This window comes from Dromaius novaehollandiae, chromosome 1 (genome assembly GCF_036370855.1).
Source record: "Dromaius novaehollandiae isolate bDroNov1 chromosome 1, bDroNov1.hap1, whole genome shotgun sequence".
Lineage (NCBI taxonomy): Eukaryota > Metazoa > Chordata > Aves > Casuariiformes > Dromaiidae > Dromaius > Dromaius novaehollandiae.
This window is the reverse complement of record NC_088098.1, coordinates 8,620,518-8,642,025: the sequence shown is the minus strand read 5'-3', so window position 1 is coordinate 8,642,025 and position 21,508 is coordinate 8,620,518. Positions and strand designations below refer to the sequence as shown.

The 21,508-nt window shown below is 35.1% G+C and overlaps 1 protein-coding gene across 4 annotated transcripts in view; it reads left to right on the top strand.

Annotated features, from left to right (window-relative positions):
- The window catches only part of GNAI1 (G protein subunit alpha i1), a 36,321-nt gene extending 17,624 nt beyond the window's left edge, over positions 1 to 18,697 (top strand). For 3 of the 4 annotated variants that reach the window (XM_064505098.1, XM_026095029.2, XM_064505087.1), the window contains 7 exons: positions 1,297 to 1,339; positions 1,417 to 1,558; positions 6,246 to 6,403; positions 8,202 to 8,330; positions 13,848 to 13,977; positions 14,976 to 15,129; positions 16,528 to 18,697. In XM_064505098.1, the coding sequence (XP_064361168.1) occupies positions 1,297 to 1,339; positions 1,417 to 1,558; positions 6,246 to 6,403; positions 8,202 to 8,330; positions 13,848 to 13,977; positions 14,976 to 15,129; positions 16,528 to 16,718 (947 nt within the window). In that variant the 3' untranslated portion in view covers positions 16,719 to 18,697. The remainder of the gene's footprint in view (positions 1 to 1,296; positions 1,340 to 1,416; positions 1,559 to 6,245; positions 6,404 to 8,201; positions 8,331 to 13,847; positions 13,978 to 14,975; positions 15,130 to 16,527) is intronic. The other variant, XM_026095030.2, reaches the window with a different exon arrangement.
- Positions 18,698 to 21,508: the final 2,811 nt, after the last annotated feature.

Below are 21,508 nucleotides of genomic sequence, written 5' to 3'. Positions count from 1 at the left end.
TATAATCACCCTGAGGATCAAGGTGAGGCGGACTGGCTTGTAGTTCTTAAGTTCCTCCTCTGGCCCTTTTTTGAAGGTGGTTACAGTATTTGCCTTTTTTCAGCTGCCAGTGGCTTCCCTGATCATGAGGACTTTTAAAGATGCTATAGAGAAGCATCACAAAGGCATGGCTGAGATTCTTCAGCACCTGTTACATCTTTTCTGGTCTCATTGACTAACCTATTTCTGATTGACTTAAGTAGTTTATAGCTCAGTCTTCCTTTACCCTTTCTATGCCCCCAATTTTGCTTTATGGAATTTGGGAGCCTTGAGAGCAGACCTTTTCAGTAAAGACCAAGGCTTAACAGGGTGCTGAGCACCTCAGCCTTTTCCATTTCCTTCACTGCTTGGTTGCTCATCCCTTTCAGCAGTAGGCCAGCACTTTGGCGGTATTGGAATTGGACAATTGATTATCTGTTTGCACTGGAAACACTTGCGGACTTTGTGATGATTATATGCACTTCTACAAAGCCATATTGAGGAGGAGGAATATAAGGGGGAGAATTCAGCACAAGCCACAATACTAATAAGGCAGACAAGGAGGGTGCTGTGTCTAAAGGGATTAAATGATAGTTCTGAGAGTTGCATGGAGCTAAAGTTGTTGAGACAGCAAAAATGGTGCATTTTTTTTTATCTGCTGACAAACATTTGCTTTTGTAAGCTTTGCATTTTCATATAGCACACTTCTATTTTTATTTGAATTTGTTAAGCATTGAGAATGGTATCAGCAAATCTGACAAACTTCACATAATCTGTTCCACAAAAAGTAGTCTGGCTGTTTTGATATATTCTTGCAAGGGCCAAATGATGGTAACAAGGCCTAGAACCCTCAAGAGTTTGCAAGATGCTCATCTGCAGCACTGAGTACCATTAATACAGTGTGAATAATGGATGTAGGGGGTCTCTGGCATAGTGTTGGTAAAAAGACAGAGGGCTTGAGTTTTAGAGATCCCTTTAGGATTGGACAACTGATCATTTGTTTACATTAGAAACACCTGCAGACTGAAGATTATACTCACTTTTACGAAAAGGAAACCAAAAACTTTTCAAGAGTAAAATGACTTTTTATTAAAATAACACTTTCAGCTTGAGATACTTCCTCTTTGTTAGTAAAAAGTAATTTTTAATAGATATACTTTGAGCTATTGAAGACTTATGTTGGTTAAATACTTGACATGTAGAAACTAACTTTAAATGTATTCTTCTAAAGATGAATAAAAGTCTACTCTAATGAATTTCTACACGTGTATTTTTCAGGAGCTGGTGAATCAGGGAAAAGCACAATTGTCAAACAAATGAAGTAAGTATGGTGAAATAGTATGATAGAGAAATAATCGTTTCTTTGAATAGAGAACTTATTTTTTTTTCCTTCTGTAGGATTATCCATGAAGCTGGTTATTCAGAAGAAGAATGTAAACAATACAAAGCTGTTGTCTACAGTAACACCATTCAGTCCATTATTGCTATCATTAGAGCAATGGGGAGGTTGAAGATAGACTTTGGTGATCCAACCAGGGCTGTGAGTATTGAATTACACACAAACATACAGCTGAAGTTTCATTCATTTTCCATTTTTGTCCATTATTTCCTAGAAAAGCCAGTAGCATCTTTTCCTATGCAAAAATCTCATTTCTGGAATATAAGGTTTGACAACTAAATGGCACTCATCTTTATGTGGCAAAGTAACCTAGAACAAAACATGAACTGACTTTCTTCTAGAAAGTTTTAAACAGGAGCAAGCAGTATTAATACAGGACAACTAGGGGTAAATTTTATCTAAATTTGGAGAATTTAGACATCTGGATCTTAAGGAGATTTTGAAAAACATTGAGCTGTGCAGTCATTCCTCTTAATTTTTATGGACTTGTGGTGCTTTTGTTCTGTAATTAAAGTTGAACATCTTCACACTCCTTAAAATCACAGTTTGAATAGGTAGGCTGCTGCCTACACTTCTTAATTAACAAACAGGCACAATGGTGCCTGCCTTAAAACACTTCCAGCGTCTGGGCCTAATCCTGTTTTCATACTGATTTCCGATGCGAATGTGTCTATTTTACTCAAAGCAGAGTAGGAATGAGCATGGCCCTGCTGCTGATACCCACTTTTTTCTAGTGACAGGCACAAGGATTGAGGTTTTTCCCAAGAAGTAGGAGTTTTTGCTGGGCTAAGCTCTTCTGCCCCTTTTCCATCTCACTTCGTCTATTGTCCAGCCTGTAATGGGTCTGTTTGCTATCCCACCTATTGAAGCCGGTCTGCAGAATTGATTTGTTTTGCTTATCCTTTCTCCAGCCCTAACCCTACACTCTTCTGTGTGATGACCATGCTTCTGTGGTCAGGAGGATAGACGTTCTGAATCTCTCTTTAACATTAACTTAGCTTAGGTGTTTTTATTTGCCCTCTGGTTACAGCAGTCTGCTCTGTGCTGCATCACTGAAACTGATCGCTGAAGTTATTAGTCTGAAGTGTTGAAATCTTAAGTTGGGATAGTGTGCCTAATTTCCTTTGCATAGATGTCAATGTCTGAATATGGAATTTTCACCAATGCAGTTTTTGAAGCAGGAACTAGCCACGTTATGGCTGTTTTGCAGACAGGATGAAGATTTTTGCAGTTTGCTTATTGAAAGAAATATGTAAAGCAGCCAGAAGGATATTCTATCATAATTTAATTATTCTTTCCATCATTTTAAGGCTGAATTACAGTTAGGGAGGACCAGGAGAGTGTTGAAAAAGTGGTATGTAAATGCATCTTTCCTTACAAGCTCTCGTGTTCCAGATTTTTTTGATTGCTTTAAAAGCCGTTTATAAATATCAGTGAGTATGTCAGTGACCATGTGCGATGCATTATGTATGTCAGGGAAGACAGACGTTCGTAAGATTACATGAAGTGGATGGTAAAGGTGTAAATGAAATCTAAATTTCCTGATTGGCAGTCATGTAAATTGTTAGACAATTTTCCTTTTGCTGTTCGATAGTCATTATTTTATGTATGTATGTGGAATCTACTTCATTTTCATTGGTTATTCCTCTCTACATCTGTTCTCGTGTTTGCTGTTGTCTTGCCTCAAGACCAAAGTTTTCCAGGGGAGGAGCAGTATCTTGCTGCATGTTAGTCTGGTATTTGTGCAGTAGTCTTTCCTGGAATCCGTTAATGTTAGAAAGAGGCATATGGTAGACTCATGTTACTAAGTACATAGTGAAAGCAAATGGAGAGGAAGTAATTTGGGAGTGAGCAGATAAATGACTAGCAAGATGGTTTTGGGGGCTTTTTTATATATGATGTCAATTTGAACTCAGATGAGTTTTTCATCCAGAGTGGGTAATTGATGAGGGTAAACATTTGTTAAGGATGGTCTTGAAATAACTGTCCATCCCTCTGCGTTCAGACAGATTTTAATATTCTTCTGAGTTCTTTTCCAGAGCAACGTTGGTATGGCAGATCAGTACTAGACTTTTTAATCAACTGTAAAATCAGAAATGGGGAAAAATGTCCAGAGCTTGGGGTACACAAATCCTGAGTCAGGAAATCAGGACAACAGCTCCATTCAGACTCCTTTCCTTGATATTTCTTCATGGGAATTTGTGAGGGTTTTACTTGAGATGGAGTAAGTTTGTTCAGAAAATCCTCTGGTCTTTTTTTTGTCATAAAGACTCATGGAAAATCAGTAAGTTGAACATACTCTTCTGTAAAGCTGTTGAATTCAATGAGCACAAATTACTGGCAACTTTACTCCAGTAATGGTCAGTCTGCAGACTGGTGTGCTTTGTCCTCCAGGACACTTCAGTACTGAAGTAGAAAGCATATGTTTTGAGAGAAATGTGCTGAATATGTTTTAAACAACAAACCACTTTCTAGATATGAGATCTGCTGCAAGAAGTCTGAGACATGGCTAAATCAGTATCTGTACAGTGTCTCATTTATGAAATCTGATATAAAAATGGTAAGTCCTAGAGTGTCCTATTCCAGCATTATTAAAGGGAAGTATGTAACACTAGTTAGTGAAAAAAAGACTTGATTGTTCTGTATTGCCTCATTTGTGGTCTCCATAGTACTTTCCATCTTTAGAAAGGGAAATATGGGGGGAGCAGATACCACCTTCTGCTTTAATATATGGGCTTTTAAAAATTGAAATTGATTCTTTCCCTGCTGACTCTTGATGTACACTCCTCCGCCTTGCCCTTCCTCCAAGAAATAGTCTGAGGTCATGTAGAGGTTAGACCTATTTGCAACAGTTCTTGAATCTGTTTCTCTTGACAGACAGTAGTTTCACTGGGTAATAGAAAAAGTACTAGAAGATTACTGGCCAGAATGAATTTTGTGTGTTTGAAGGTTAGACCATGGTAGATATAAAATGACATTTTAATCATGAATGACAAAATTGACTTGGCACTTTCCAAGCTGTTCTTGTCATGTGTCATGATGTAATGGGAGAAGTAGATCTTGAAGGAAGAGCCAAAAGTTGTCTGGCCTTTCCATCCACAAACAGTATTCAAGACCAGAATTGTCATTCATGTTTCCATTCTGCAGGCGTATTGTTCAAACTCCTGTCAGTGGCATCTGACTGTCTTATGCTTTGACCTTTACTGCTTTTTTAATGTAATAATGCAATCCATTCAACTTTTACTAATTGCTTATAATTTATTTGACCTGTTGCATGTACAGTAATCAATATTCTGTTCATTTTTTCAGCAAGTGCTACATTTCTCTTCTCGTAGCTACTCAAGCTTTCAAAAGACCTTTTGAACTGTGTATTAGTTACCTGTTGTTCATATGTATAAATACATGTATGTACATGCAGATGCATATAAATTTCTTCAAGTCTCTTGGGTTCACTAAACTACAAGCTTTTTGTTTTTAAGCCGTGAACATCACTAATATTCAATCCCGTCGAGACCATCTGCAAACAATTTCCATATTAGCTGTCGTAAAATCTTTGACTACTTAAGTCTACAGTAAATAATCTCTTTATAACAATTACTACTTTTGGTGCTTATCTTCGAAGTATTTTCTTTCATCACAGCAAAGGTGACAAAACTTGATTCCCACCCCTACCTCAGACTTTCATCTGTGTACCTATACTTATGGTTCTGCGAGAATAATCTTGCATGTTACTTCTCTATCTTCTTTCTTGAAATACTTTCAGTTCCTAGCTGAGTGTCTACACCCTTCTTTTTCCCCTTTCTCCTTTCCAGTGTTGTCCGTTCCCTTTCTATTAATTATTGGACAAAGAACAGTACATGCTGTGGGTAGTTACAAGCCACAAGTATGTTGATTTGCTGGCTGGTGTAGTAGGTCACATACAGCTGATAACTAGGGTCAAGCTACTACCCTCATGACAGTACTAATGTTAGTATCTTCTCCCCTGCCAGCTGCTATCTTTTCTTTTTCTCCAATACCATACAAATCTAATATTTTCAAGTCTTTCTTTCCACTGTCAAAATTGAAATTAGCTAGCTGTTCAAGTTGTATTAGGAGGAGATGGGTGGATTGACATCCTGTACATTGCATTAGCCTCACTTTCAAAGAGAATCATTATATAGTCTTAAAGTTCAGCATTTACTCTTTTTTTTTTTCTTTTCCTTAAAGAAAAAAGTCATTACTGAGAACTTGGTTTCTGTGGAATAACTAAGGTGAAGGGTATTTGTAACCCTGCCTTATCTGGAAAAGTTCTGAGAAAAGGTATAGTTATTTTACACCTGATGAATGATTTGGGAAGAGATGATCATTTGGCACTTTCACAAAAAGCTGTCTTTTAAAAGTTTAAGTGACTAATGTGTATTATACAATGATCAAACTGCATCTGCATTTCTGAAGATTCTAGTACACAGTGCAATCATTCTGTTCAGTTCTGTCATAAGATAAGCAAATAAGATGAAGGTTAGACTTCAGCACAAAATGTTGCTCCTGTTTATAGAAGCTCAGTTTGTATAATAAACTGATAGAAAGAGGTTCCTTTATGAGCTTATGAGAAATTTAGTTAACTTGTCTTTTTCTGTTGTTGAAAAATGTAGGAATTAATATCCTATGCAGAACAATAAGACCAATCATCTTATGTCACAGTTTTTGGGGTGGTTACATTCATGTATATTTGATGAAGGAAATAACTCATTTGTTGAATGTACTTCTTAACTTTAGGTGATAAACCATTGCGAGCATACTTCTGTTGTATTTCACATTTGTTTCCTCACTTTCTATTTACATCCTAAAGGATGATGCTCGTCAACTATTTGTGTTAGCTGGAGCAGCAGAAGAAGGATTTATGACTGCAGAACTTGCTGGAGTTATCAAGAGACTGTGGAAAGACAGTGGAGTTCAAGCTTGTTTCAACAGATCTAGAGAATACCAGCTTAATGACTCTGCTGCCTAGTGAGTACTGTGTAACAAACATGACTTTCCCTCTCTTGTACGTGGTGGCTAGAGGAACATAAGTTAAGTTTAATCTGTTGAGGAATTCTGTTACCATGTAGATATAAAATGCAGAGGTAACTAGACAAAGATATTGTCTCCTTGTGTCAGAATGCTGCAGCTGCCTCGAGCTTGGAGAGGAAGAGGTACAGTATAATTGAATTTGAGTCATGTCCTGACTAGTTGTTTTAGTCTCTTGAGGAAGGCAAAAATTGCTTTTGTTGCTCTGGTGTGTTATGTAGCATTTGTTTAGTTACAAAAACATGACTCAGTTAGTCTTTCAGTATCTAAACTTGTCCAAGAAACCTGACTACTTGATGTGAATCTGTATTATCAATTATTACTTTCATGTTCATAATCAAGTTATTCCTATGGTCCAACATTGCTGTACTTTCTTTGTAAATTAATATCCTCTGTTAGAAATGTGTAGAGCAAAGGTAAGAATCAGGATGTCTTTTATGCTAGGGTACTTCATCAAGAAAAAAAAAGAGTTACAGTTAGTAATTAAGAGTGTAAGATGTGATGGCAAGGTAAGTCAAGGGAAAGAGTCCATCAAGGGAAAGATAAAGTGACAGAGTAATGGTGTGGTTTTGATAGTATCCTTACAGGGCAGTCCTTAAAGCTTTATGATTCTGAATTATTTGGTTGTGTTTGAAGTTTTGTGCTTTCCTTGAAATTAGATGCTTCTGTTCTTCAGAATAACCGTATGTAAATAATTGACATGCAGGTGAAATGACTGCCAGATGATTACAGCTGGAGTAGTATAATCTTAGGCATGCTGAATGAATAGAAGTGCGGTACAATTGTGTCAATCATGCTGGAAACAGTGTTATTTTATTACTTGTTTGCTGGACTTGTTCTAAAGGCACAGAGGGGTAGAGACGACAAGCAGAGCTCAAGGTGACAGATCTCTTGACAAGCACTCTCTCTCTTATTTAAATACGATTCATTAAGGGGTACGTGGGACATCATTTTGAGGATCACTTGCCTTTCTCTGGTAACCTCCTCTGTTCTGTTTTGTTGTCCTGTTTTAGATACCTCCCAATTCCGTAAGAAAACTGGTTCTCTAAACGTATGTGATTGTATCCTTAAAGGTGCCAACTTCTGGCTACACTGAAAGAAAAAAACATGTTGTCTTTCTTTTTCACTATAAAAAAGGCCAAATAAAACTTGCATGTATTTGGAAATGCTAGGCTTCTTGGCCTGAATCACAAAAGTTTTGGAAATTAAAATTTACATTTAAAAAAAAAAGTGGGCAATTAGAAATTCTGAATAGAAAGTTACTAGTCATGTATTAAGCATCATCTGTATTAGTTCTGCCCAAAACACTGGATTGTTCTTGTCAGATTTATTTCCAATTTCAATTCCAGTGTAATTTTGGCTTTCAAAAAAGCAAGTTGGGGATCAATAGAAGGATACAAAGATGTTCTTTTAGTTGATGTAAATAACATGAGTAAACATAGAATCATGTTTCCATTTTGTGATTTTTGAAAGAAGAATTCTTTGCAGTGCAGTCAATTGCTTAAGTTTTCTGTGTTTTCTAGGATAAAATATCCATGTCTCTCTTTTTTTTTTTTTTTTTTTTTAAATAGGCAAATAATCTTTTAACGTGCATGGCTTGCCTTTTTTTGTCTTAGACAAAAAAGGCTTTTATAAAAACAAGCACAATAATGAATGGACCTAGGATTTCTCTAAATTTGTATTATCTGGTTACTGTTCTATGAATAACTGAAAGCAGTATTTCTTTTTACCTTTTTAGTTACTTGAATGACTTGGACAGGATAGCACAAACCAGCTACATTCCAACTCAACAGGATGTTCTCAGGACTAGAGTGAAAACTACAGGAATAGTGGAAACTCATTTTACTTTCAAAGATCTTCATTTTAAGTACGTAAATCATGATGCATGTTCACCTGTCTGTTATGGCTTCCGTAAAGTTCTAAAGATGGACTGTTAATTATGCAACTCATCAAATTTGCTAACCACGGCTTTGATTAGTTTTTTTTTCCTGGAATATTTCTTAATATTTGGCTTCGATTTCTTCATTTTTGAAGGGATGTGGGGGTCATGGGAACTCTTGTAAATAACTCAGTATATTTAAATATTCAGATACTAAGTAATAAATGCTTTCCTTTGGAAGCTTTATGTAAATATGTATTACCTGTAAGTTACATCACAGAATTTTCTAATTTATGTCATTAAATATTAAACTCAGTAAAACTCAGAACATTGCACTTTCATTTAGGTTGGGCGGAGGTTGTTGTCAGCATGTCTGTGCAATATATTTGAGCATCTTCATGAGAAATAATTATTTTCATGTAAATGCATGGTGATTGCTGTAACTAATAGTGACTGCAGGACCATCAGTACTATGAAAATGATATATTTTTGGTATGGTAATACACTCAATTTTGTTTCCTTGCTTTAGGGAGTTTTAAGTGTACAGGATTTTTATTCAACCATAAAATATTAGCAGGAAAAGTAGATGGAAAAGAATGGTCCTACGTTAGTCTCTTGTATATCTAAAGAAACGTCTTAACGAAACCTTGAGAGTTTTTTCAAATAGACTTCAAAATATCTTTAAATATGATGGAAATTAATTCCTGACCTCTGCTATAACGATGGCCTTTTGGATTATGGGGGATTAATCCTTAGTTATAGCTTTTACCAGAAGCCCTTAGGTATTCTGAGGAGCTGTCAGTTTTCTCACTTCTATTCTGATGTTTCTTGTCCAGTTTGCTTTTGTAAATGGATTAAAATCTTTTATACTCTCAATGAATTTGTATCCAGTTATCTTCTTCCAGTCTATACTGATTATTTAAGAGACTATAGGGAAATTACTGCCCATAGGATTACATTTCTTTAAAATGTATGACCTCAAGACAGGTCTTTGGAAGGCTTAGCAGCTGTATGGCGGTGGTGAAGTTTTATGTGTCTTAGGAGGTAGGCTTAAGGGGTTATTGACAGAGCTTGAACAGGTATACGCTTAACCTAATATTGAAATAATTTTTTGCATGAACTAAAGGCATAAAAGGCTTGATTGTGTCAAGATGGGTGAACATAAATAACATGACTAGATATGCTGTGTTCTGTAGTCTAAGTTTTTTCATTATCCTCTTCTGTTTTGCTATGTTTATTTTTAGATTAGGAGCTCTCTGAGATTGGGCAACATTTCTGCCTTCTCTATAAAGTGCTTAGCATATTTTTGATAACTGAATCAATTTAAAATGGCAAGTAGCAAGTTATTTTCATACTGTTTCTGTAAACTATTTCAGAAGTCAAGACTTCCTGAATATTTATTACTTCTGTCTTCAAAGAATGTCTCACTTTATAGAAATATTTTTCTGCTAATTTAACAAATTCCATTGTGAAATTTTGGTTTTGGTACAAAATTCTAAAATGCTAAGGAGTAAGTTTTCCAGTTTTTAATTCTAACAGAAATAATCTCTAAAATGTTTTTAAGTATGCATTATTCCCCTACAGAACACTTTAAATGGGCAATAAGAATGAGCATTGTCACTTGTGTGATAGCATATCCAAGCAAAAGACCTCATCCACAATGTTTTGGACGATTTTTATTTTTTTCCTTTAAATTTTTTTGTTTCCTTCTCTACTTATTTTACTATCTTTTAAAATACAAATCTAGCAACTTGGAACATTTTAACATTCCTAAAAATAACTTCAATTGAATTTCTTCCAATGAAACTTATCCAGTCAAGTTGTACACTAACATCTTATATAAATAGGTTTGTATTTTGTTTTTAACATGAGGTTGTATAAATAGCAAATAACTCCTAGTATGTAAGCCCCGTTATCAAACTAATGTCATCTAGATTGTGGGGGGGTAGTAGGGGTAGCTAGTAGCAAAGGACGTTTCTCTTGATGTCCCCCCCCCCCTTTTTTTTTTTTGTTGATTACAGCCCAGGGAAAACAGGAACCGAGCATAATCAGAGATACATGTCAGTTTAAAAAAAGTGTGCAAGATTGAATTTCTCAGACTTCCCAGATATGTATCTGTCTTTTGGTAACTGCCCACTCTACCTCAGAAATATTTGTCAAAAGCTGTCCTTTGCAAGCTTGGAGTGAACAAACTTTGTGCATAACCTTAAAGAAGCAGAAGCAACCATAGCAAATACTTGGTGTCCATATCGCATTCTGTATGGATACTGGAATCATTTTCTTTGCTTAAATAATCTGAAAAAGGCAGAACGTGGCAAATTTGGCAACACTATCTTGCAAAATCAGAATGTGTTAATGAAATACCTTACATGAGTCCTTAAATGTGCACTCTTCCAGATGATCCACTCAGAAAGCCACCTGTGTCATATAAAAATAGCTAAGTAACATGCTTACTAGGATGATGACTAGAAAAGTGTCTCTAATGCTTTACATTTGCTTCAGTTTCAGTGAAATAATTTGTCTTAATGTGGCATAGTCACTTTGTAATCTCACCGAAAAAGGTTTGCTTTCTTTAAGTAAGGGAAATAGAAAAATCATTAAATCATTTCTCTAATACCTTGGGTTTTTAGATAAGGAAGGTAGGTTCAGCTTTTATGAACACCTGCTCTTTCAGCACTGCCTTGTATTTCTTTGTTGTTGAATCTACTGTGAACTTTGACTTGTATTACATGAGCAAAATCATGATTCTTTTGAGTAGCCAAACCTATGCATGGTTTGTACTATGAATTTTGCCACCTGAGGCAAGTGCCTAAGAAATGAGCTTGCCCTTAACCTTCCCATATTGGGAGGTGGAATCTGTAAAGTATCCAAGCCTCTCATTTTTTTCAGAACTTCCTGAAAGTTATCTGTAGATTAAATAGCTTCTATGAATGTTTTAGCTTGCTGGGACTGTGACCTAACAGGCCTCAATATGACTTCTACAGAGCAGATTCAAAGTATATGAACCGATGAGACCTCTTTGTTCAGAATGGCTAATTATTCTGAAAGATACTTACAGCCTTATCTTTTTTTGAAGAACTTTGTGTGCTAAATAGTTTTTCAGTATGCTCTTCTTTCCCTGAGCTATGTAGATGAAGCTTCATTACGTAAAACAATCCATCTTGTTTCTGTTGAGATGTTCACTGTGAAACTCTGGTGCCAAAAACTTCACCCAGTGCTGTATTTTATCATATAAACAATCTCAAAGATGAGTGTAAAACATAGTTTGCATAAAGAACTGGGAATTTGTTACATACAGTATTAGAAAGATAAGCCAAAAAAGACAGCTGACACTGGTGAAATACACCACTGGCAGAGAGGCTATTCTGAACTGACGCAAAGATTTCTGACTAAAATCAGCATCTGTGTATATAACTGGAAAAGATACTAATTTTCTGTTCTAAAAGTCTTCAGTCTTCTGCCTTTTCCCTCCCCTTCCGGAATATGTGCTGGCCATATAGTCTAAACAAGCCAGAACTGTGGTTGTTACAAGGACCTTCTGATACCATAACAGCACCAATAGGATCAGGATCTGATGCTGTTTGTACAGTTGACCAGTACTGAACTCATTGAGATCCACACAGATTGATATTACAGTACTGCCATCAGTATAAAGCTTTAAGTTCTCATGGTCCTTAAAAGCTGGTGTCCACAAAAGGATACAAATAGTGATTTTTCTTGGTTGATTTGTCAGTCAGTTTCCCTGTCATGCATTGTTATATTCTATGAAGAAACAGATTTGTTGTTCAGCCCTGCATGTCATATTGTTTACAAAAGACTTTAATATGGTATCCTCAGTGCTAATACAACCCTGAATGATTTCAGGCCAAGCTAGAAAATCTTTACAAGAATTACAACTAAAAGTAAAACATCGTAAGTTGCTATGTAGCTTAACAATTGCCGTTCCAGTCTGGAGACCCCTTCCTGTACAGCTGGGACATTTTTACCCAATTAAGGGTAATGATAGATGTTGGTCTTTCTGCTGCTTACAGCAAACTGGATGGAGATGTAGGAACTGGTCCATCCTTTGTTCTTCCCCTCTCTTTCCCTGCTATTTGAACACTTTTATGCCTAGTGAATTCTAAGCTTCTCTTGTTGGTAACATGAAAAGAAGTTAACGTTGATTTTGAAAACCCCTAAAGACAAAAGTCAGACCCCTTTTTAAAAGGAGTAATTGTGTTTCCTTGTAACCAGGAGGAAAATTTCAATTTTTGCATGGTAGAATATGAAAGAAAAATAATAGGCGATGTTGCATGGTGACCTTGTTGCGTTGTCTTAAAGCCATAAATGACCACCAGAATTTGAGATAGCAGACTTCTGTGATAGGGAAGAAACAGGTGGGAAGAATCTGTCTTCTGTCTTGCTGAGAAGATTCGACTATGTATGTATCTCTTAATTTCAGGATACCAGTGTTTGTCTCCTGTTTTTCATGGCTCACGGTTCATTATATGCGGGATGCTATCTGACTAGCAGAAGACTTCATAATGGTGTCTAGTGAAAGTCTTTCAGAGTTGCTATAGCCCAGAGTAGTTGTGAAATAGCTATTAACACATTTAGCAAAGAAAAACAAATCTGTTTATACGTGGTTAGCTTATTGATTCTCAGCTGTTAATTTCTGGAATGTGGTCTTTTTCAATTCGTCCATGTCTACTAAGCTAAGAATTCAAAAGAACGAAGAGATGCTCACCTTTATAGATCATTGTTCCCACCAATGGCATTTCCCCCCAAAATATTTTTGTTTATTTCTTTTCTTTTAAGAGAATTTTGAAAAGAATTTTTTAGCATCCCTGAAACAGGATTAGCTGAAAAGTAGATGAAACTACACTTTGTTTTAGTAGAGGTATATGAGCCGAAAGTCACCAGCATTTATAGACTGCAGGTTAAATGCCAAAAACTGAAAGTTAGATCTTTTTTTAATATATTAAGCTCAAAATACTAAGATGACAGTAATAGTGTTACATTTGTCTGATTTCTTTAGTATAAGCATTTTTGCAGGTACTAAACTGGAGACAACTCTGCTTTTAGATTTAAAGAAGCTTACATTGTTGATCAATACCTTTCATTATTTTAGACTTTTTATGCATTTAGGCAAAAATGTAAAAAAAAGCTTTGATCTAATTTACATTTAGTAAAGCTAATCCTGTGTATTTTTTTTCCAAATACTTTGTGCTATATTTCTTGAAAGAAGTTAATTATAATCTACAAGAAACAATCAGATTGATTTAGCATTCTTCTCACTTTTTCTCACTTCTTGTAAAATGTTGCATAGGAAGATTTTTAAGGTTTTATTAAAATTGTTTTTCATACCGAGGTATTACAAATTGTGATGTTACAATTTTTATGCCCTTTTTCTTCAAATCTTATTGATCAGACTTATAGAACCGTCAGTTTCAGATTTTATTCGCTAACATTCAGAACGCTAGAAGTTCCAATGTTCATTCCATACTTTGTTTTTCTTTTTTGCAGGATGTTTGATGTTGGAGGTCAAAGATCAGAGCGGAAGAAGTGGATTCATTGTTTTGAGGGTGTTACAGCAATTATTTTTTGTGTGGCATTAAGTGATTATGACTTGGTCTTGGCTGAAGATGAGGAAATGGCAAGTACCTTAATTTTGAAGAAAGGAATAGTTGTGGGATAGAAACTAAGCGAGTTTGAAAGGAAAGCTGAATACCTTTTTTAGAGAGTATTGTTCCCTCAAGTCTGTGTTTTTGTGGTGTACCAGACCTCAGAGAAATGGTAATAGTTCATGATTTTGAGTATCAAAAAATACTTCTTGATGTTCTGAGCAGGAACAGTTTGACTCCTTCACTCCTTTCTCTTTTTTTGAGATGTAACTCCTCCCATAAGTGTGCACAGACTAACAACTCTTTATTGTCTCAGTTTTCTAAAGTGATGCTTGTTTATTGTCTGTAAATCATTAAGAGGCTTCTGTAATATTCCTCATGTTCTGCAACTTCCCATAAAATATAGGGAAGAAAGAAGTGTGTGTATGCATGTGTGTGGTAGGGGGGTGGATGGAGACTTTAGAGTCAGATTTAGTTGAGGTGGGTCATAGCTGGTGTCCTGCTACTTAAATGGATGGAAGCCTGGCCAAAGTAGTTATGCTGGGTATATTTTCTACAGAGTTTTTAAAAAAAATAGGATAAAAGAAAAAACTGCTCACTTGATTCTCTAGATCCGTAGAACTTTTTTTTTATGCTGGAATCTGGAGTAGGTACCAAATTTATTTTTCAACTTTCAGAACTAATCAGTATAATATAAATTTGAGGTTACACAGTAACTCTGCTAGAATATCATCATAATTGCAAACCAACAAAAATTAGTAAAATATTAAACATCAGCTTAAGCTTAGAAGTGAGAACAAAAATAAATGAGCAGTTGTTCAAGCACTTCTCATGAAAGTGTTACTTTAAGGCAGTTCGTTGTGATGATCTTGGTGTCTCTGTATTTCTGTGATAAAATTTGATTCCAGATGCTAGGCACTTAGTTTTGTAACTTATCTGCTTCACTTGTAACTTCCATATCAAAAATACGTATCTAATTTTATTACTGAAGTCTGATAAAATACAATAATGTGTCTTTTTCCAATTACAGAATCGGATGCACGAGAGCATGAAATTGTTTGACAGTATCTGCAACAATAAATGGTTCACAGACACTTCTATTATTCTCTTCCTAAACAAGAAAGATCTCTTTGAAGAAAAAATCAAAAGGAGTCCTCTCACTATTTGCTACCCTGAATATGCAGGTATGGAGGGGAAAAAAAGTCAAGTAGCTTTCAGCTAAATAACCTTATTTTTGATGCGCAAATCAGGAGGAACATAAGCTGTGTATAAAGTTAGGAGAAAACATTTCTTTTTAGCTTTTTCACTGAGAGCTGATATGGAAGCAGAAGTACTTAAGCATAAAAACATGGTAGTTCTTACTCTGGTTATGTTGTAATATGGCTTGAATTCTGCCCTTGCTCACATAAAGTAGTTTGAAACCAAATATAAATACAATGAAGATGACTTAGGATTATAACTTCCTACTGTATGCTACAAATGGTTATGCTAAAAAGTATTTACATCTAACTTACAGGCATTAATAGCATGGAAAGCAATGACTAATTCTAAAACATTCCACAAATACAGTTAACTTGACTTAAGTTAAAGGAGGAAAAAAAAAAAAACAACAAAACTCATGAAGAGGGGAAAATTATTGAAAACATAGCCTCTCCAAAGGTTTTTCTGCCAGATGTTTACAAATTATTACTGTGAAAGTGTGGGTAGGAGAACTTAATATGAAGTATCTAAAATATTTAAATGAAGTAAAGTTAAAGATTTCTTTTTTAATGAATCACAAGTAAAATAGTGCTAAAGTCGGAATCGTCTTTGCTAAAGTCAGATGGAATAATGTTGGTCCACTGATAGCATTTATATGTTACTGGAGTTATTCTTTTCAGTTTAATCTGCTTAAGCTCATTCTTTATTCTGTGTTCTTCATAATTTTTTGTACTTAGATATAAGTTGGATTTTTTTTTCTTACTAGTAGCAGTCCCTGATGGTACACAAGAGTTTACTGGGGGAATGTACAAACAGGTTAGAAGGAGCTTGGTTTTTCAGTAAATACATATGAAGAGGTTTTATTTAGCATATTTTGGCCTTTTTATGTGCAATTTTCATTATAAATTTACATCGTTTCACTCTACACAAGGTAGTAAGCTGGATATAAAAAAAAAACTTGGAAGAAATACATATGCCAAAAGTATCTAATGGAATGGGGACGGAGGTAGCATCAAAACCTGTTAAAACAGGAAAAGTAAATGTGAATAACTTGAGTGAAGTAGCCAAAATACCCTAGACTGGGGAAGAGCGATGGTTCATTAGTGACTTGCTCAGTCTGCCACTAAAGTAAATGGAAAGACTCCTGATGCTGCAGTTGAATTGACTCCTTAGTTTTTAATATTAAAAATGTGTCCAAAATGTTTCCCTCGAGAATTACTTATGGTATCTTAAAACAGTATCTGTGAAATTACTTAAATCAACATCCTGCTCTTCATGTTTAGGTTAGCTATTTTGAAAGGATTGCTTCCTTCAGAGAGATAATACGCATCTTGTTCTTTCTCAGTTTGAAATCTGCTTATTGAGCAATTTTTTCCTTCTAGGATCAAATACTTATGAAGAAGCAGCTGCTTACATTCAATGCCAGTTTGAAGATCTGAACAAGAGAAAAGACACAAAGGAAATCTACACTCATTTCACATGTGCCACAGATACAAAGAATGTGCAATTCGTTTTTGATGCTGTAACTGATGTCATTATAAAAAATAACCTTAAAGACTGTGGCCTCTTCTAAGAGCAAACAAAAATTTGTTAAATGGTAAATTAAATGCCTGAAAAACAGGACTTTGGCATTTGGAATATGCCTATGTAGTGTAAAACTTACATAGATATACTTAATTCTCTTTATTTTATTTTTAGGTTTGAAGAATGACTTCACATAATTCTAATCTGATTGGTTTCAAGGTGAAAGAAATACAAAATATGTTGTGTTGAATGATAAACCAGTACTGTACTTGCCTGTTTTAACAGCTTTATTTATGTTTGTCTTGTAAATTTAAGTAATTGGGTAACTTTGAGATGTCTTTTGACTGTATGTATTCTTATAATTGTAGTAATGTATTTGTATAAACATTGAACAGAATATTTTAGTAACTTGATGTCCTCTAAAATTTCCATGTTTTATTAAAATGCTCTTAGAGGGGATGGACACTTTTTGCCTTTGGATTATTTAAACATCTTGTAAAATTAAATTTTCTTTTCATCAGAAGGGTGCATGCTGCCTTATTCTTTACTTTTGGTAATATTGTATATGGTGTTAGTTTTTTGATATTTAAACAGCTCCCTACACCTGCTCAGATTTAAAGAGACATAATCAATAAAACTTGTTTTTTTGCCTTAAGTTTTGAAAAAATCTTTTTATAAATTTAAGATAAATACAAAAATTATTTTTAAAATTTAATTGAAATCCACAGCTTATGAAACTTGGGCTTGCAGTCTTTGCAGTGCAAATGTGGCACAGCTTATGAAACTTGGGCTTGCAGTCTTTGCAGTGCAAATGTGGCAACACTGAGAAATTGAATTTAAGGTTCATTGATTGTTGAAGTTGATGGAAATGCAAAAAGGAAGTTGTTAAAACACACACATACAGTAATGATAAAGTCTAAATCTGTGGTCTTTACTCACTGGAGTGAATGGACAAGTTACCTTTTGATTTTTTTATTGACCATTAACAAAGGTTGGACTACAGAGTAAAAGGAGGTTTTTCTGCTTACTTGAGAAGTAAAATCAGGTTCTCCTTAAACTCTTTGCTATTTTCTGGTAATAAAACTAGTTTGATAATGATAGGAAATTAGGACCTCCCATGAGACATGGCACAGTGGTCTCAGTATTTAGAACAGGATGACTTAGTGACTTGTAGATGTTCTTTACCCCTCTACTGATATTTAAACTCTAACACTTTCTTTAAAGAGAGTTAGTTTAAAAAATACTATTTTTATTTCTGGTTATGCTTTCTTTGTGACTTGCTGTCTTAGTGTCATCATGCATTGCCTTATGATTAGTGCCAGAACTGATTTTTATACCTATCTTAAAAAGAATAAGCTTCTATTTGTAAATAAGTTCATGGATGGTTGTCTTCAATGTATTTTGTCATCCAGAATATTTAAATGTACCAAACTTTGAAATATGATTTTTCTATAATTGTTAGACTATATCAGGCAGCTACTGTACACCCTAAGTTGTTCAAGAAAGAAAAAAGTCTTTGAATCTGTTGATATTTTTGCATATTATCTTAGCATATATCTTCTTAGAAATGTTCAACCAAAATATCTCAATCATTGTTCTTTTACTTAATTTTTAATTGTGTATATGTTTCATTTAGGCTTCAGCTTGAGTAAATTTTACTTGTACTCTTCATTCTTTGATGCTTCCATTGTTAGATATAGAATTGCTAAATGCTTTTCAAATGAAAGATTAGAAAGGAGCTATTAATTTATTGCTAGAGGTTATTGAATATATTCACACACTATGAGGTTTTTTTTTGTTTTGTTTTGTTTTTTTAGCAGTTATGGTAAACAGTCTCTATATCCTGGGCTGCTTTTAATTGTGCTTTTACAGTTCTGGATATGTAACTGATTTTTAACCTCATTGAAATACTTTGTGGCAACTGTATTTACATCCACATTTGAGCTGGATTTTGTACTTAATGTAAAACTTAATGTAAAAAAATTGGAATTAATCAAATTACTAAAGTAAATAAATCTAAACTCTTCATGCCTTGCTTGAAAGAAATGTTTTTTGTTAAACTTGCTGATGGAAATCTTTCTGCATCCATCCTGTGAATATAACTAGTAAGAATGAGAAGATACAAAGTCAAGAGTAAATTCACAAGCTTTATGCAAGAAAGAGTAAAATAAAAATGAGCATAAATAGATCATTACTGATTAATTCCTATTTTTTTTCCTTTATCACTGTTTCTAAAATCTTAAATTTGAGAATTTTTGCAATTTTGTAACTGATGTCTTCTGAAGTATACATCTTATTTACTACAGACAATATTGTGAGATATTTTTGCTTGTGAGTCCAGGAAGATGAACATGTTTTTTCTGACTTGGTGAGTTGACAGACAATACGTTCCTTTATAGGTGCTCTGTACTGGTGCATTGTGTAGGCTTATAAAATGGCCTATATGAAAATTGTTCCTATTCAAATATTAAAGGTCAAATATATCATTGATAGCTGTTCTAAGCTTCTCAAAATGAAGTTGTTGATGGAAATTAATTCATAAGTCATACTTAAAATAGTCTGATGAATAGAACTGATGTACAACTCTAAAAATCTTGCCGTGATCAAAAAGTTGATCTCTTAAATGTTGATCTACTTAAAACCTTTGAGGGTAGGGGGGAAGATACCAAACTGTAGCATGCTGAACAGCCTGGTAGCTAGTATGCATGTGGAAATGGAAAACTAACTAAACTAACATTTTTGTTCCAAATCCAGTGAAGTAAGAAACCTGACTGAGATACTGACTATTCTGCTGTATGGATGTCTCTTGAAGTTATTTTGCCTCATGTTAATAACTGAATAGCCTGTGGGTCAAAGAGTAACACTGGGATTGTAAACTTCCAAGTCCTTGACTACTTTATTTTGAAAACGTGTAGCAGGTGCAACAAGGGATTGATGGCAGCTCATCCCTGAATAGTTCATAGCCTGTAAAATAGTGTGTTCACCAGGTAGATGAGATTGGTGAATGAAGAACCTGAGATTTGAGGGGCACATATTCTGCTGAGTGCCCTAATTACAAGTTATTAGCTATATGAGGTGGTACCTGTACTTTTTGCAAAAGCTCTGTTTTGTGGCTCTGAAGGTTAGGTAGCAATGTTAAATTTCAATTGCATAGGTGCAAGAAAACTGTTTCCTGCACTGTGCCTCAAGAATATTTTCTAAGAAGCTGCCTTGATGTGAGAGGAAGCTGGGAACAGAATTTTAATCAGATGTGTACCTGAGTCAGGAAAATGCAGTGCATTTGAAAATGAGTGGGCCAAAATGCATCTATCAGGCTTTTGTCCCTAGTATATTTGGAGCAGTGCTCTTCAAAGTTGGGCATGGTTCCACATAAGGCCTTTCTGGTTGATTGGTTCTGCATGTGGTTGTTTTTTTGGTGGTGGCGATAGTGGGGAAGTTTTATGAGTGTTTTGGACATAGCAGAGACCAGGATTATTGAGCAGTTTTGTTTTGGTGATACTCTGCTTGGACTTGGGCATAAGTCAGGTTGTTTTTAATGTGTATTCAGTGAGTTGAGATCTATGTGTTATAATGTAATGATATACCAGTTTTAGTCGTATTCCATTACAGATGTAAGGAAGGGAAGCTGTTCAGCCTGCGGTGTAGAACCCCCCAGCCCCTCCATAGTGTGATCAATTCTGAGGAATTTCAGAGCAGCTGTTATAGAAGCAAGATATATGTATGCATGCATACATGCATGCACTTATCAGATTGTACTATGCAAAATTTGACCCTGTTCTTAATTACAGTGGAACAAAGGATAGATGGTTAGAACCAAATACTTCGTTAGTGAAATTAATGCAGCTTTATAGAACTAGCTGTTTCCAGATAACTTCTTTATTCTCCCTCCTTTTCTGTCTGTCCCTCCTCTAACAAAAAAGTCTGGGAGGAGGTGTTGCATGTGTGCATTCCCCAACATGTGTTGTGCTAATGTGTAGAGATCTAAGGAATGGGTGCCCTGAATCCTGCTGAATATGATAATCTTTAAGTCTCCTTGCACATCAAGAACGTTCAGATATCTTTATCACTAATACATGAATATGGAGACTGATCAGAGAATAAATATGGGTACTTAAAACTCCATGTATATGTTTATTGGAAAGCATGAACAAAAGTCTAGGAAATCAGGAACCTGAGCAGGTGAATTTTTTGAGCACAGATATGTTTACTGAGATCTTATATAGTTTCCAGAATGATGTAGCCTGATGAGAAGTCCTTATGCTGTGACACAGAGCACGGCTCAGATACCTGTTACAAACAAATGTCTACACATTTCTACAGAATCAGAATGCACTTTGAGACTCTAAAGTACAAATGGTTGAGTGGCACATGCATTTCAAACAACTGGTACCAGAACGGTTTGGCTGCTTGCCAAGAAAGTAGCAGTTACCCAGTCAAACAAAGGAATAATCCATCTGCTTTGCACACATACTCAAAGGTGATAATGGCTTTGTTCAGAAATCATAGTGTCTTACTCTGGCGGGGAGGGGGCGATGGGGGAAGCTGATGTGCAGTTACAAATTTTGACAGTTTCTCTATTTCAACATAGCAATTTCCTCAACTGCGTTATAAATTAAGAAAACAAAAATTTGTTTCAGAAAACACACAAAACTAAGTCATTCTGAGAATTGTGCTTCATAGTTTTGATTGATAAAAGCTAATACTTGTCCTGTATGCCAGGATATTTTTTTGTAGATTTAAAAAAAAAAAAAATACAGCTATTCAAGTTTGATTTATGGAATCAAAACAGGAAATTGTTTGTCTAACTTCTGTCATGGGCTTTGTGATCAAAACAAGATA